Source organism: Agelaius phoeniceus, chromosome 1, assembly GCF_051311805.1.
Source record: "Agelaius phoeniceus isolate bAgePho1 chromosome 1, bAgePho1.hap1, whole genome shotgun sequence".
In the NCBI taxonomy this organism is placed as follows: domain Eukaryota; kingdom Metazoa; phylum Chordata; class Aves; order Passeriformes; family Icteridae; genus Agelaius; species Agelaius phoeniceus.
In genome coordinates this window covers 76,990,109-77,006,517 of record NC_135265.1, presented here as the reverse complement: position 1 = coordinate 77,006,517, position 16,409 = coordinate 76,990,109, and the positions used below count along the sequence as shown (strand labels likewise).

At 35.2% G+C, this 16,409-nt stretch overlaps 1 protein-coding gene across 7 annotated transcripts in view; it reads right to left on the bottom strand.

Annotated features, from left to right (window-relative positions):
• CDH12 (cadherin 12) overlaps positions 1-16,409 on the bottom strand; it is a 636,634-nt gene that overhangs the window by 119,982 nt on the left and 500,243 nt on the right. For all 7 annotated transcript variants that reach the window (XM_077181927.1, XM_077181904.1, XM_077181897.1 and 4 more), the window contains one exon: positions 3,911-4,205. In XM_077181927.1, the coding sequence (XP_077038042.1) occupies positions 3,911-4,205 (295 nt within the window). The remainder of the gene's footprint in view (positions 1-3,910; positions 4,206-16,409) is intronic.

Genomic DNA, 16,409 nt, shown 5'->3' with positions numbered 1-16,409 from the left:
AAAAACCAAAATAAAACCCCACAACCAACATTAGGAGTTCAGCTCTTAAGCTTTTATAAGTCTCTTACTAAGCATAAGATAACAGCATAGCAATCTATGTTCTTAAAATATTAGTTCTGCATTGTAATTTGACTCCATCTGCTGAGTTTTTCTGCAGGGAATTTAAAATAGTTTGTAAAATATTTTTCAAAAATAATAAATAATAAAAAAAAATTCTCAAATAATCCTTTAAAAAATAAAATCTTCACCATAAAGTATTATTTATCATGTGAGAAATGCAATGTCAACTTTGGAGGCACTGATATCCTTCCACTACATTGTGGAAGCTGTGCCCACTTTGAAACTATCAGAAGCACTGGAAATCACAGATGGGTACAGCAGCCTGCATGTTATAACAGTTGGTAACCCAAGGGGCTTTTCAAGAGAAGGTCTTTCTTGTTTATGGCTGTGATTGACTTTCCTCTCCATCATACAAGAACAGATTACAGTGCATGTATGGAAAGAGCAAGGCTGGCTGTCCAGTCAAACTTTGGCATGAAAGAGGTTTGCATCCCAGCTTGTATTGGGTAAATATTCTTCTAACTTTTTTCCTTAAGAGCATATGAAGGAATTTGGCTCCTGGTAAGGAAGGCACCACTAAGTAAAAATAGCAGTCCTAAAACTATGTCTTCAGAAAAAAATAAAAAGATATCCAGTACCACTATCTCTTTTAATGAGTGATATTGATTAAAAGGAAAAACAAACCAACACTAGAGTATAGAAACTGTAGAAGAAAATCCAATTCTGCCCTCAATGTAAATTTGAAGTGCAAAAGTAAACTTCCACCTTCAATATGCATGGAAAGTAACAAAAGTTCTAAAATCTACTGTGAAAAACAAGGCTATGAAAGGTATATCTGAGTAATACCTCTGTGCAGAAAACCAGAACTTGAGAATGCCACGAATTTTCTTTTTTTTTTGCACTTTTTCCAGTAAAATATTACTAAGGTACAGTTGAGGTACGATTTTATGATAACACTGTAACTGCAACCCTGATTCCAGAGGTGAATGCTATGGCATTATTTCAGCCATCCCAGATTCAGCAATAGCAATTATAAGGAAGTCTAGAGTTGTTATAAAACCGAGAACCATGTAGCCATGACAATTTCTAGAAAGTACCATTACTTATAATATTACCAATAACCTTGGGATAAAGTACCAAACTGGGTAAACCTTTGCATGCAAATGTCATGAAAAATAAAAGACTGGAAGTCACTAGTCACAAAAGCTTGTCAGGCTCACATAAGAGACTAGTAAGGGTAAAAAATGTACTATTTCAGTGAATTTCCCACAATTTCCCATGAAATATGTGCATGAGTGCAGTTTATAATCAATACTGTTGTAAAACTATAGTAAGTGAAATTTGGAGCATTTGGTATTTAAAAAGTAGCAACTAGAAAATGAAAATGTTAAAAAAAAAAAAAAAAGAGAGGAAGAGTTTATCTGGGATCTGGGTTTTTTCCTAAGCCAAGACAACCATATGCTGCACCAGCTGAAAAATCAAAGTGATTTTCAGTGTCAGCCTCAGGCACTGGTAGGTCTAAGCATCTCTAAAGGTGCAACTAAGTGGTACTGATGATAGAAAGGAGTAGTTTTAGACCCACTGAGAAATCAGTGCTTGCATAAGGAAAGAAAAACAGATAAAGAGAACAAGAGAATAGCAAGACCTGCATCAGAGAAGGCATAATCTCCTGACACACTACAGAGGACAAGGCATTTCTGGATATTTTTGCTGCAAGACAACCTAACAGCAAAAATTCTTATCTGCTTTAGTAGCCACTAATTGAAGTTTAGACTTCCATTTAGGGAAGTCTTTCCTTGTCTTGCCTTTTCTGATCAATTTTCATGCATCTTTTATTTCTTTTATAGAGGAATAGACATAGTGAACGTGACCGAATAAAGAGAAATCCAAGAAGATCTATTTTTCCCATGGCATCTACATCTGTTTTTCTAAAGGAGGATAAATTGAAAGGCATTTCTTTTAAAATGCTGCATGCATGCCACAGCATGCTCAGTTGTATCTCATTTAGTCATGCAACTCCTCATCCATGTAAAGCTGCCAATATATGTCACACCTTGAAGAGTATTTCATATGAAGTAAAAGCTCTGTTAGCATTTCATCTTCTGCTTCACATACATATTTACAAAAATAACAAAGAAAGATGGGGTAGAACAACAGAGTAAGGGAATGAATGTAGGCACTATGTTCTGCTGTACTAACACCATCACTGATTTTCATTTTTTCTTTCTGATAAGGTTTTAAACACAATTTCACTACCAACCATATGCTCACTGGTGAGAAATGTTATTCTGAATTTGCCACAGACACAGGTGTCAAAATGTAACAAATGGTTTTCATCTATACATGTTACAACTGTAAGCAATATTATTACAAATCTCATTAGGGGAAACAATAGTGCACTATATTGTGAATCTACAGATAGAGTCCTGTAGGTGACTATAGTGAATGCTTCTCAACACTTGAATAAGATTAACATGATCATCTCTACATGTCTACTCACATCACATTTTATCACATTCTGTAGCATTCTACTGCTCCTTACCACAAAATTTAAAATAATACTTCATTAATTCTACGTAGCACACAATGCTTGTGTAGACAGCTAGTCACCTCCCTGATTGACTTTAAAAGTATCAACATCTGAGGTGCATAGCTGAAGGGGAACAGTATCCCTCTGCCACTTCAAAGTCAGAAAACTTCCAAAAGTGTTAACAACTACCAGGAGTATTAAATGGCTGGTACAGGCTTGTGAAGTACTGGGAAAATGCAGTTTAGGAGAGGGAAGGGCAATAAGCTGGAACCAGCACTGGGAAGGTAAATGACTCCCCGCCCAGAACAAATTAATTTCTGGCGCCTGCAGGGAAACCCAAAATGCCATCTGGCAGCAGGACACAAGCACTGTGCTTATGTTACAAGCACACTGCTCAGGACCACTGCAGAATCAGCCATCAGGAAGAGACCAAAAGGGCCCATTTAGCCTATTCTCCTGCCCCAAAGCAGGATCGATGCTCTTTATGCCATTCCTGGCAAATATCTATCGTGTTGTGAAAATTCTTCAAGCAAAAACCTATTCCAGTACTTCAGTATCATTACTTCAGTCCACCTTTCTCTGAAAAGAAAATTACTCTGTCCTCTGTACACTAGGTTTTTGAAAACTTACCATGTTCCCAGGCAATCTTCTTTTCTTTTTTTTTTTTTTAAACTTAGGAGTCTGATGCACTAAAGATTTTTTTGGACATTAGGCTTTTGACAACTTGAGCCACTCTTGCAGACTCTCATTCTTGCATTGTGACCAAGGCAAGGGCAATAGTTACTCTGAGCATGCAGAGTATAACAGGACTTGAATAAAGAATTGCCCCCTAATGCATAATTAGGAGATCATGCTAGTGCTGTAGGAGTTTAAGAGCCACAAAGACAAAGCCATTTAAATGACAAGATGCTTTACAGCAAACAGGCAATCTAATTTTTTCCAGCAAACAGCAAATGAGAACTAGGAAGGGAGGGGAATGTATCACATCATTTGACATAACAGGTTTGGGGTTAGAGACCCCCTGGACCTTAGCATACCTTCCTTGAATATCTTTTGTTTCTTAACTCATCCTACCCTCAGAAACTTACTATCACAGGTACTCATATTGCAGAAGATTAAGTTTCTAAATAAGCAAACAAAGCTAAAACAAAACTGTAATCTGTGTACATCTAGGCACAGAATATTAGAAACATTTCTAATAATAAGTTTTAGAAGTTGGGGTTTTTTTTTTCATTTCATCCCTCTCTCAGCAAGAAAAGTACACTGAGGCAATTAAGTAATACACAATTAGCTATCAAGAATTTACAGCTTCTTACTCACCCACTGGAGACATTTCTGGGACACTGGCAACATAAGGCCCATCCAGAAACTTTGGCTCATTATCATTAATGTCCTGAACTTTGATGATGAACTCTGATTCAGGCTCTAGTGGTTTCTTGGTGTCAACATCCACAGCCTGAGCCCGGAGTGTGTAGAAAGGTTTTTCTTCTCGATCTAGGCTCCTTATGGCATGAATGTCTCCTGTGGTCTCATCAATGGTAAAAACTGTGCCAGCACCATCTCCTGAAAGGGTATATTTAACACTGCCGACTCCCTTGTCCAAGTCAGAATGAAGCTGAAAAAGAAAAAGAGCAAAAGAGAGGACAAAAACATTAATGGCTTTTCCTAGGCTACTCAGCAATTTTTATTTTTTTTTATTGTAATAAAAGACTTTGGAGGAACCAATTTCTTAAGTCCTTAACTGCCTCTAATTGCATGGAAAACCTGTGGGTAGTATGTTATGCAAGACTTTTGCTCCTATCTAGTACAGCACAGACTTGCTGCAGTTCAGTAACTAAAGCTGCAATGAAGCAGGGCTTCACATTTGTTATAAACTGAAATTTAAGACCAAGTATGTAAAATCACCCGTAGCCACATCAAACAAATGTGAGATGACATGAGAGAGTGTCAAAAGCTTTCATAGGCATTTGGTTTTCAGAGAAGAAAAGGGAAATATCTAATTATTTCAAGAGAAAGAGCTTGATGGCATCTGAAACGCAAAGTCAAACTCGGCTAAAAAAAAAGAAAATATACACCTCATGATTACAGTAAATGCTAAACAGAACTAAAAATACTGCCTTTTACACAAATACTTGATCCCTTACTTTTGTCTTTTCTGAGATAATCAGACTGCAGACTGTGAATATAGGAGTTTCTTGCTCATTTTGAAAGAGTACAGAACTCAATATTTTCTGCTTTACATACCAATATACACATTTTTTTCTGGCTATTACTCTGATGAATCTCAAGGTATAATTTAAAAATAAAATAAAAAACTTGAATTTAACTTCTTGGATTTTTTTGTCCCTTTAATCAGTGCCTATCCTACAATAAAGTGGCCTTAAAACATTATTTTAAATACAGGGTTCTTTTAAATCCAACTACAGTATGATGAACTTCTTTCTCAGATCCTTTACCTGCTCCATACCCATCCTTTAAATACATCTAAAAACTTTGAAAAGATACACAAGGTTATATCACTGATGCTGAAATAGCTTTTAAAATATTCGTAGACTTTTCCCATCTAATGAGGACTAAAAACATCTTCTGTAATGGCCACTGGTTAGAATGGAGTTTTCAACAGTGAATTCTCTTAAGCTGAATTGTAAAGGGATTATGGATATAGACTTTATTTACATGATGTACTGCCCAAGGTGAAACACAATAGAGGAAACATGGGATATGAAAGGAGATTATGTAGAAAATGAATTACTGAGAAACTAAATGGTTTCTGGTAATGGGGCAAGAAGCTAAGCTACAGAAAGGAGTTAAAGGCAATTACTAACATTTATAGCTATTGACTTGAAATGGAAAATAGGTCCTTGTGACTGTGGAAGAGGTCATGGTTTGTGGCACAGAGCGAACACAAGCTTAGTCTCCTCTTTGTCTACTTTTTCATCTCATCGTTCTTGCTCAGTGAATATATTAATTTCTGATCTTTCATCTAGCTGCCCCCCACGTGTGATTTTAAATTATCTCTCCAGTCCAAACTAAAGTATTTTGCTTCCAAGGTGTTAAATATTTCCTTGCTTGCAAAATGAAAAGATAATGTAGTCTGAGATAATTAATGTCAATTTTCTTCCTCCCTCTTTTAATTTAAATGGCTCAAAACTTCCTGCTGTTTCATTACACTCTGCTTAGTAAAAACTTGGTATTTTCCTTCCATTATCATTCAGAGGCTTACAGACACACATCAAGAGAAAAAAAGAATCAAAATGATGATGAGAAAAGTTGAAGAAAAAATGTTAGAACTTTTTAGAGGGAACCAGAAAACTGTTTTAGTAGTATCCGTAGAATAAATAAAATTTTTTGGGCTTCATTGTGAAGACTACCTTGATGCATACTCCTGGAAGTCATAATATCACAGAGCAAAATGATGCAATTATGAGACAGGAATTTGTAAACAGGGAAGCATGACAAGATTACTCCCATCTCCTGTCATTGGATTTGGCACTAAAGCTGAGATGGTTGAGTGTGTTTCTGATTGCCAGCTGTAGGTTTTGTGTTCAACTAGTAACAAATCAGGCTGTATTGCATGTCTTATCTGAGCCCTTGGATTATACTAGAGAGAATCAATTATAATTGCTTCTCCTAGCTGGAGAAAAAGCAGGAAAAGCAAGGGGTCCCAAAACAAAGGAAGACGGAAATACAAAGACTAGACTAAATACAGGCTTTTTGTTCCAAAATGTATTGGAGAAAAAAAGGTTTACAACTGGTAGGAATAGCAATTCTACGGTTGCAGTGTATTTACTGGGCTTCACAAGTATCACTCAGCTACTTATAACCTAGGAACCATTCCACCTATTTCAGCAGAGCTGCAATGCTCTGCAATAGCTGGGATGTGTCACGTTGTATTTATTCACCAAATTTGCTGATTTTGACATAAGTTTCCTAGATGACATTGCAGGGCAATGTGCAAATTCATGCTTATTTGTAACCCACGCCAAGCTATGCAATTTGTGGGTCAATTCAACATTACACAGCGTCAAATTACTGCAGGGGAACAGCTGATTGATTAATTTAAAATTAACTACATTCTCCAACAATAATGGGAATGCAAAACTTATATTCAGATGCAAGGATGAAGAGCAAGAAGCTAGCATTAGCTGTACTTACACAACACTAGGAAATAATCCTGACTTTCAATGCCTTAAATTTTCCAGAAAGCAGTTTAGGCTAAAGAATAAGTGCTTGCTACTGTGTCTTGATTTATGTGCTACAAGCTGTATTACACTGGAAGAAAAGACATTTATTTTTTGTGCTGAAAAACAGAAGATTTGTGAGAGAGTAGTTTTTCTGACACTGTGTCCACAGCAATTTTGGGTTCCTATCCCATTTCACCTTCTTGCTCACACTTATTTTCTAATACTTGGTCTTCCATTATTTCAGTAAAATTAAAGGGCAAGAGAACAAGTGCTCAGATATTACCTACTTCCCTCCCCACAAGGTGTTTACATTCCAGAATTTTCTGAATTTAATGCAACAAGGTTGTACAAATGATTGTATTCACACGGGTTGTCTTAATTTTATGTTTTCTCTATAAATCTTGAATATTAAACATGCAGCAGAGGCCTGGAAATATGAGGGATTCATTTCTATCTTTGTTGAAATCTACACTTGTATTCTGCACACAGTTTAGTGTCAGATCTTTGGGCAAATCTACACCAAGTGTAAAACTAATAATTTCTTGCAGCAAAATTCTGTTAGTGCAGAAATTCATGAATATTTTTCCATGATGTCAGGAAAAAGACATATCATTCCATAATTCTTGCTAATGTGTACAAACAATAACACATATGGCAAAGGAAATGACTGATTGAAAAAAAAATGTATGAATAATAAGATGGAGACTATTGTAAGATACATTGCATAAATCTATGAAGAAATTATGGCAGCGTTTTTGAATCATATCCAGTACCAGATGCCAGACTGAGTCAGTCTACAAATCCATGTGATCTAGCAATCTGCTTCAGCCTGTAATAAGCTGAATGCTAGTTTGCTTCAAGAGGATGAAAAGTTGATAACAACTCTCTACTAGCACATCTGGGAGAAATTATTTATTCAATTCTTCTGACAGTTTCTAGCAAGAAGTATGATTGTTTGTATTTTAGCAATAAATTAAGATCTTACTGCTTCAATAACTCAGTGTTATCAGCTCTTCAAGAATTCATGCAACAGCACAAATAATTTCAAACCACATAAAAGATCAGTAAATGCTTTAGGTAATGTATATCAAGAATGGGTCTACACTCCTAAGTAAATTGAGCATTGCAGGAGTATGGATCAGATGTATTTCTTCCTCAGTGTCCTGTGGTGCTGATTTTCCCTTCAGTATCCTATTTCATCTGATGCTCAACTGTTCACCTCTTTCCTTAAATACTTCTATGACTTCTATTAATACAATAATTTTCAAAGTCAGTTATCACTAAATTCACATACATAAGTAAAGAAATCAGAAGCAAAAGAAGCTTAAAAAATTGCAAAATAGTCTACTTTAGAATGAAGCAATCAAAAAAAATCACTATATCCCCACAAATCAGATACAGAACAAGGGTTATGACATCTGCCAGTATTGCTGTGATCTTAATTTCACAGCAATGCAGACACTGAAAACCAGTTGTATGAGTTGACAACTTCCTTTTCCGCATTTCCCAAATGTCCAGGAATGTTTAAAACCCCTGAACTGATATATTTACCCTATGATACACTCTGAGATTCTACATCTTATTCCAATTTCTGCAGACTGAAAAAAAAAAATCACTGTCCCATTTATTTGTTACTAGTAAACCAGTTTAAATGCTATATTACGTGCTTATCTGGTCTAAAAAAATGGTAAATGTTCCAGGCTATTAACCATTCCTTGCCTGCACAGCAGTGTTAATTATGCATCCCACATCTGCATCTTTACATCATTTTTCTTTATGCAATATATTTTAGGACTTTACTCCATTATATTCTCTTCCTGCATCTACTCCCAGGTATAACCATTCATTCTGTAGCCACCAGATCCTGTAGTGTCTTGGGGAAGATGTGCAAAGAAAACTATTTGAGAAACCAGAACATCCATTCAGCTCCAATAATACCTAAAACTGAAAATACAGAATGATGGCCTGAACCGAGGAAAGGAAAAATGGCCATTTTTGTGCAGTTAACATAGACCCAAGCAGACCTATTTTGGCAGATCTCTACTGAAAAAGTGTCTGGCGGAACAAGGATACCCACTACAAGAGAGGAGGTTGTAAATGAGTCTAGAGACTTTCTATTTGGAAGGCTGCCCTTTTAAAATATAATTATTCTACACATATTTTCTCTTGGCAAGAGCTCTATGGTCTACACAGATTGCAAAGCTTCTTTTAAAAACCGATAATTAGAATCTAATGTACTGCTTTCACACAAATGTACTTATTCCTTCCATCTAAAAATACATAAACCTTGAAAATTTTCCTAAGATTCAAAGGGGTATGGGAGTGTCAGAGACTTTAATTCAGGACATGGAGAAATTAAAAAAGAAAAAAAAAACAAAACAAAAAAAAAAAACCAAAACAAAACAGTGTAATTGTAGCTAATCAAATCCAATAAAATAGCTTTTATTTCTTTCCCTCTCCTCTCCATCACACACACATACACACACACACACCACTGCAGAGGACATTTAGGGATGAGGTCAAATCTGCTCACAACACAATCAGTGCAAATGTTTCCTGATCCTAAAAGTTTGGATTACCTAGGGCATCTTCTAAATAATAAGTTAACATGAATTAGTCATGCAGACTAAAGCTTGTGCTGATGGGAGTTAGGACACTCCTGCAAATGGGTCAGATGAATGACAATAGGTATATGGAAACAAGTAGCAACTAAAATACAGAATCAGAGAATCCTTGAGGATAAAAAAGACCTTTAAGATAGCTGAGTCTAACTTCAAAATTATGAGGTAAAAGAAAAGTGAAAAAAGGAGAAAAGAATGGTTTTTTTAAAGGTCATTTGGAAAAGAACAATTTTCAAAGCTGAAAATTATTTGTACTAGGAAGAGGCGTGTTTTTTACTAGCTTTGTAGAAGCCTTTTATAAGAGACTTCTATCTGTGAGCTGGCTTTCTGAGCACTATGAGAATTTCAAACAATAACTAATAATAATAATATAATTGAATAATTAAAAATGTCAATTAAAGGACGTGTATGTGTGTGTGTACACATATATGCAAAAAAATTAAAAATACTATTTGAATTAGTAAGCTGTGCATCTTATCATCATGATTAATTTTCTTTGTGTTGTATTTCTTTGTCTTCTCTTTTTATGCTTAGCAAAATATCTGCTTTTAAGAATTGACGCTTCTATAGTCACAGTGAAAAAACTCACAATATTCCTTTGATGGAATACCATATATGTGAAAATATTGGTCAATGAAAAATGCTATGCACTAGTAAAACACTAAAAGATAAAAATTTCTCAACAATGTCTTAATATAATTTAATTATACAAGTAATTATACACGTAAGTTACAAGTTGCATAGATTTCTGATGATTATTTCTGCATCATCATTTCAGCTGGAGCTGATGCATATAGAAACACAGTGTTTTGCTCTGCCCTCTTCAACTTTGTTGCAAGAATCAACATAAAAAGTAAGCTTTAAAATTAAATTATTCTTACTGATCTCATATAACTCCATGTTACAATGTGCTCTGTGCACACATGTTGATAGGTTTCAGTTCAGTTAGGCTGAATGTCATTTTAGAGAAATGTTCTGCAGAATGGTGACAGCTGATATGAACTTCAGTCTGTTGAGGTCTCTGGGTATAGTCATTGTCAAGTAACAGCATAATCACAGGTTCCAACAACAAATTCCAGTATTGGCTGTTAGACAGCAACAGGAGACAAAATTTGAGGAAATATATCAACTTCCAATTTCTTCTTTACCCATCTCAATTTTATATATCCTTCTAAAGGATTATGAGCTACAATCTAGTGTGCAGCTGCTGATGTCAGCTCAGTGTAAAGATTCTATCATATTATTAAATTTTTATAATTTTAGAATTCTTCAAAGTATTTTACAGGAACTGGGGAGGGGATTGAAAGTGCAACCCTCACAATCCAAAACCCTTAATGCATCACATGGAAAAAGTGAGGTTATGCCATGTATCCTCATGCATAGATGCAGAATTTCTTTCCACTACTGGGCACCCCAAATTGGTGGTAAATAATCTTCTGGGTTGAAGGAGCCTGTGGAAGACATCTCCTGTAACTAATGGATGCATTTGAGTTGGCACCAGTAGGCCTGGTTTGATCTACACCTGTGAAAGCACTGCTACTCCCTCTGTACCCATGCCTGGCTGGAGTACCTGTGGCTAAGTCAGAGGATAATGTTTCCATCCAAAACTCAGAAATGAGGGAAGGGAATTTTCCACAAACAGGGCTCTGGGGAAAAAATCATCCCAGCTTTAGGCAGGAGATATTTGTATTCCTCTTGAAGCCAACACTTATTCACTGATTTCAAAAACTAAATGAAGAAAAAACAGCATGACAATCAAATTCTAACTCTTGCTATTTAATTGTGAAAGATCAGCAAAATGTTCAATGGTATTGCTGTAATCAATTAAAATTGTAAGTATGAAGGGGTGGTGATCTTTTGAGGTAGTGATTGCAGTATTTGTTTTTTGAAAGAGGAATCACTATCAGAATACCAAAAAAGAGCTGCATCTCTCTACATAATACATACTGACAGTAATACATGATTTTGCACTGTGTTGCCTGCTGTGTCTCTTTTACAACACATATAAAAGATCAGTGCATGAAAATATTAATTATGTTGTATGAATAAATACAATAAAAATAAACACAAGAGACTTAAGAAGTCTTTATGTGAATTTTTTTAAAATCTAAACTAAAATTTCTAAGACACCTGTTAAAGGAGAGTTTATAATTTCTAATGACTGTCTACTGTGTTTATGAAGATAGTCTCTCTGCAGATCACCAGATAACCACTGCTCAGAAAGTTGAGAGCAAGCAGAAACTTTTTACTGAAATGAAGCTGTTGGCAAGGTTAGAAATTTTCAGTTTAGAATGAGGTGTTTATGCTCCTGAAATGACAAAATCTGTTTTCTTTGTAGGGTGTGTGAATGTGATCCACTTTCTGTAGAATTATAGTCAATAGATCTCTTAAGCTGCAAGTATAGAAACCTGGTTAGTTACTTGGACTTTTCTACACATAAGAAATACCATTATCATCAGAGGACACATGCTTTATTCCTCATCTCACCTAATAGTTATGACATTATGGACTTGTTTTTTATTTGAGATTTAATTTATGATGGAAGCTCTAGCTACAGCCAGTCAGTTGCATGAGATTTTTTCTCTCACAGGAGTTGCCCTACCAATGCTAGTAGGAATATCTTGTGTGATAGGGAAGAAAGTGTGGGCTGTGCCATTGAGTTTCTGAAGTGACAGCCAAAAAGACAGCTGCCTGTTGACAACTGCCACGCTGCTGGAAGAGATCTTGACTCTGAGCAGCTTCCCACTACTTTTCTTGGTGGTATTCACTTCTCCATCCTAAACATCTGGAGCTAATTGAATTCCCCTAAAGTTCTTTATATCAGACTGTCCCATCTAGTTAGAGGAATTGAATAGCTGACTTTTGTAAGCCTGGTTCTTTCAAATTAATTATGGAAAACTCAAATTTCCTGCTGGAGTTGCTCTCCTGAGGAGGGAGCATGTATGAGGGATGGTAGCTGTGAGGCAGCATACATTTCCATACCACAGCTGCAGCTAGGAGAAGAAATACATCTCCAGCTATGCAGTCATAAATATCATAGGCAAAGTAGTCACAACATAGTTATCTCCTACTGTTCATCAATCCCTAACACAGAAAACCCTAGTTAGCAGTTAGCTGACCTCCACAGTCACATAAATGGTGTGTGTGACCACACACAGAGTGAATCCCAAGCCTGACTGCCTTCCTGAATCAGCTGTGCAAAATATCCAGAGACAGCTTCTCTGTAAAGCCAAGAGCTCAGTATCATTCCTAAAACTGTACCCTCATTAGGCTTCCTAAACAAGGCTTACTCTACTTCAGGAAGTCACAATTTTATCAAGGCAGAGGCATGAAAGGACACTCTCATTGCCTTACACATTAGTCTAAATAAGCTGAATTTTTTCTGTGCCCAAGATAATATTAGAAATAATAATAACAACAATATTGATAAATACACAACTTTTAAGTACTTCAAAAAGGCACTCTGTCATAAACAAAAAGTGATAGGTTCTTGAAGTTAGAACATAAAAAGAAAGACTAAAACTGTAGCAAACACATGCCTAGAAATGTGTGTTGAATGAAAATCAGTTTAATCCATTGCATTTGTAAAGTTAAAAGATTATAAACTGATTATAAAAGCTTATGCTTAATTTTATACTGATTGGAACTTTATTTAGCTTATACACCTTCTGCTATTTTCTGATTTATGTCAGTGTGCCCTTTAGCTGGAACTTGGAAGGGTTTAGAGTAAATGTCTACTAAATTCTGCTGGTGCTGATGAAGCTTTCTTCATTTTTATCCTTATTTCATTTTTCTTTGTTTTTTTTTTTCAAATATTTTTCTTTATTGACCACCTAGCAAATGAATGTTAAAAACTCCCTTCCTCATGTATTTAAATTTCATGTTAAGTTAAATACAAAAAACTTGTTCCATAAATCACACATGCTGTAAAGCTCTGTCAGTTAAGGTGTCTCTTTTTGTTTGATAATGATATACTAGATAAGGTAGGAAATGACAGAGTAGAAAGATTTTACCTCAGCCTGTCTATCAGTGTGACAAGGTATACTATGATAAACTGTTTGACCAGTTCTCTTTCATAAACAGGAAAAAAAGAGTTCCATTATAGAGGTGAAAAAAAAATTAACACATACATTAGAGAGATAATTTTAAGGCATTTACAGGGACAGAATTTTATGAGTGAAATATGACATATTTTGAATTTTTAATCCCTTTGTCTTAAGCTGGCCCCAAAAAAATCAGGCAAACATTCACATTACAAGACACACAAAAAAATTGCACAAAAAAATAATCCAGCAAGCATGAACAAATAATGCACGGAATAGGAAGTACAGCAAAGAAACTGAAAGGGCTCTTCTGTGCCCTATGCATAAATTCTAAGAAAGCACACCCCCTGAATAATGTTCTGTCAGCAAGATTTCCTCAGAACAATACTTTTAAAGGCTGTATTATCATACAGGAGTGTTGATTTTCCTCAGGTTCCAGAAGTAGCATAGAGAAGGGTTGTGCTGTATGTATTTCTTTCATTTTGCTGAAGCAGTACAGATAAGTGACATGCTGCATAGTTTGCCTTTTTTGCTATCTTGTGACATAAGTTTTTTGGGCTTTTTTTTAAGGTTTGAAGTTTTGCAAAAATAGGTAAACATTCTATTTTAGTGGGGTCTTTTGACTAATCAACATTTGCATGCGAGAAAAGTAGGTTCTTAAAACACAAGTAAAGCATCAGATAGTTTGTTCTTCTGCCTTGGATTACTAAAAACAAGCAGCATTTATGTGGAACTATACAGAACTGAATCAAATCCCCGAAATCCTGTATATATTCTAAGTTATGGATACATTAATATTTCACATATCGTTATGCTACAATGTGTAAGAATATTGGTATGCCTTCTTTTTAATAAAAATGTCACACCTATATACTAAGAAGCAAAAGAAAAATATCTTTCTCAGCTTAAGGTTACATCATTTCTGCTCAAATGGAGCAGCTTAATTATAAATATGAACATGATTGTCTCTACTGGATTTTCCCAAATCAATTTTAAGAAAAACGTGTTGAGTTTACATACAGTTATACGCTAGCTATAGTAGCTATAGCAATCACTTTCAAGATTTACACATGTATTTAATTAATAAAGACAAATATTCCTAAGAATCCATTGAGAGTACAATACAATAGATTTAAAAAAAATTGAAAGCTTTATAATTTGGAACAAAACTTATGTATGGCTGCTGTAAGAGATCTGTTTTCTATATCTGTGGCTGTACTTATGTTTTATACTGATGATATGGAAGAACAGACATTTCTGCTACTGCTGTTGGGAGTGGAGAAGGAAGGAAAGAGCATAGAGTCATTTTACTCCAGAGACAAGAGGGTGGGAAGGTTATTCCTACAGAAAACTTGGAAGAAGCAGGAAGTGAAGTAGAAAAACTGTTTCTGGATGAGTTTATATTCCATTTTTCTGACAGAACTGCTCATTGAAAGAACAGGGATGTTGATTTGTTCCTATCTTGTATATAATTCTTCTAGAAGTCCTGGGAAAATCAGTTAACAAGGACAAAATCTCTCCCGGGTCCAGGGAAGTGTAACTGTGTCCATAAAGCCTAAATCTTGGACTTTAGAAAGCCGAAGGCAAAACTCCCATTGTCTCCAATTTTATCCACTAATAATTTGGGCCTTGCAAGCACTAGCAGAGTACTCCCATGCAGAGTATTGGCAGGGTTCTCTCCTGCAGACTGAGAGTAAACATTTTCTATTGTTTAAGTTCATGCACTTAGGGAAATTTTCTTTTCACCTTTAAGTTTCACCATACTAAAGATCTCAAAATGGAAACAACAGAAGTTTTTTTCTTATGTGGAAATCATATATCATCTCTCCCCCCTTATCCCTCTCACTCCTCCTTTTTCATTTTCCAGAATTTCAAACTCCTCAAATAATAATATTTGATTGTTTCAAGATTCAGGGGTAGGATAAACTTTATAAAAAAAAATGCTTTTGCAATTTAACATCAACCTTTGTTAGACAGAAATTACTGTGAAATCCTTTCAGTGGTGTGGGAGTTAGTTGTGATGTGGCAGGGCTTTTATCCATTCAGAAATGTTTGCAGAAGTCAGGCTTCTTTCACTGACAAATATTGCAGCTATTGGTAGCTAAATTCACCTGCATTTGAAGCAGCTGTTAATTTTGATCAAGGAAGTGATATTCACAAAGGGAACCAATTTTAGCAATTTTCCTAAAAATATTGCTGTGATAAATGACACACGCCCTTTTTGAACATAAGAAGAGACTTATCTATTAAATAATAATATATTCACTGGCTGTAGACCTTCTGAGCATCAAACATCATCTTTCCTTTGTTGTCTGCCTTTAAGTTTTTACAGATTTCATCATCATATGACACTTCCCAAATGTAGAAACCAGGACTGTGGGAAGTGTTTGTGCCTCTTCAAAGAGACTGTAAATATTTTACTTACTGAATAATAGAAAATCTCTATGGTGAATAAGGCACTTTAATAAAATATACAACCTAGTGATGTTAATTTTGATTATGCCTAAAAGACATATATATAGAATGAACAGGTAATTGCAGTTATTTACAAATTAATTTGTCAAAATTGAGTAAACCAGGAATCAGTAGTTATTACTGTTGCTTCCACTTTTTCAGGGAAAAATACTCTAGATATAAAAGTTACCAAATCTGTTGAAAGCTAGCATTTTTAATTCTATAAAAAATTGAAGAATAAAATATTTATTTTCAGTGCAAAGTTGTTTTTCAGAAAATCTCATTTCCTTCAAGGATATCTGATGATGATTTGTCTTCTACAGTAGTGATTTAATGAATCAGAATAGATTCAATGTGAAAACTACCTTATAAGCATATTCTCTTGTAAGTAGTGCTTACAGTAATTGAACTGTAATTCACTCTAGTATTGAGGCAAGTTGTATTTCCCAATCTCATTCAGGAGCAAGCTCTAACCACCAAACTATGATCATAGTGTGTGACTTACTGTAGGAACATA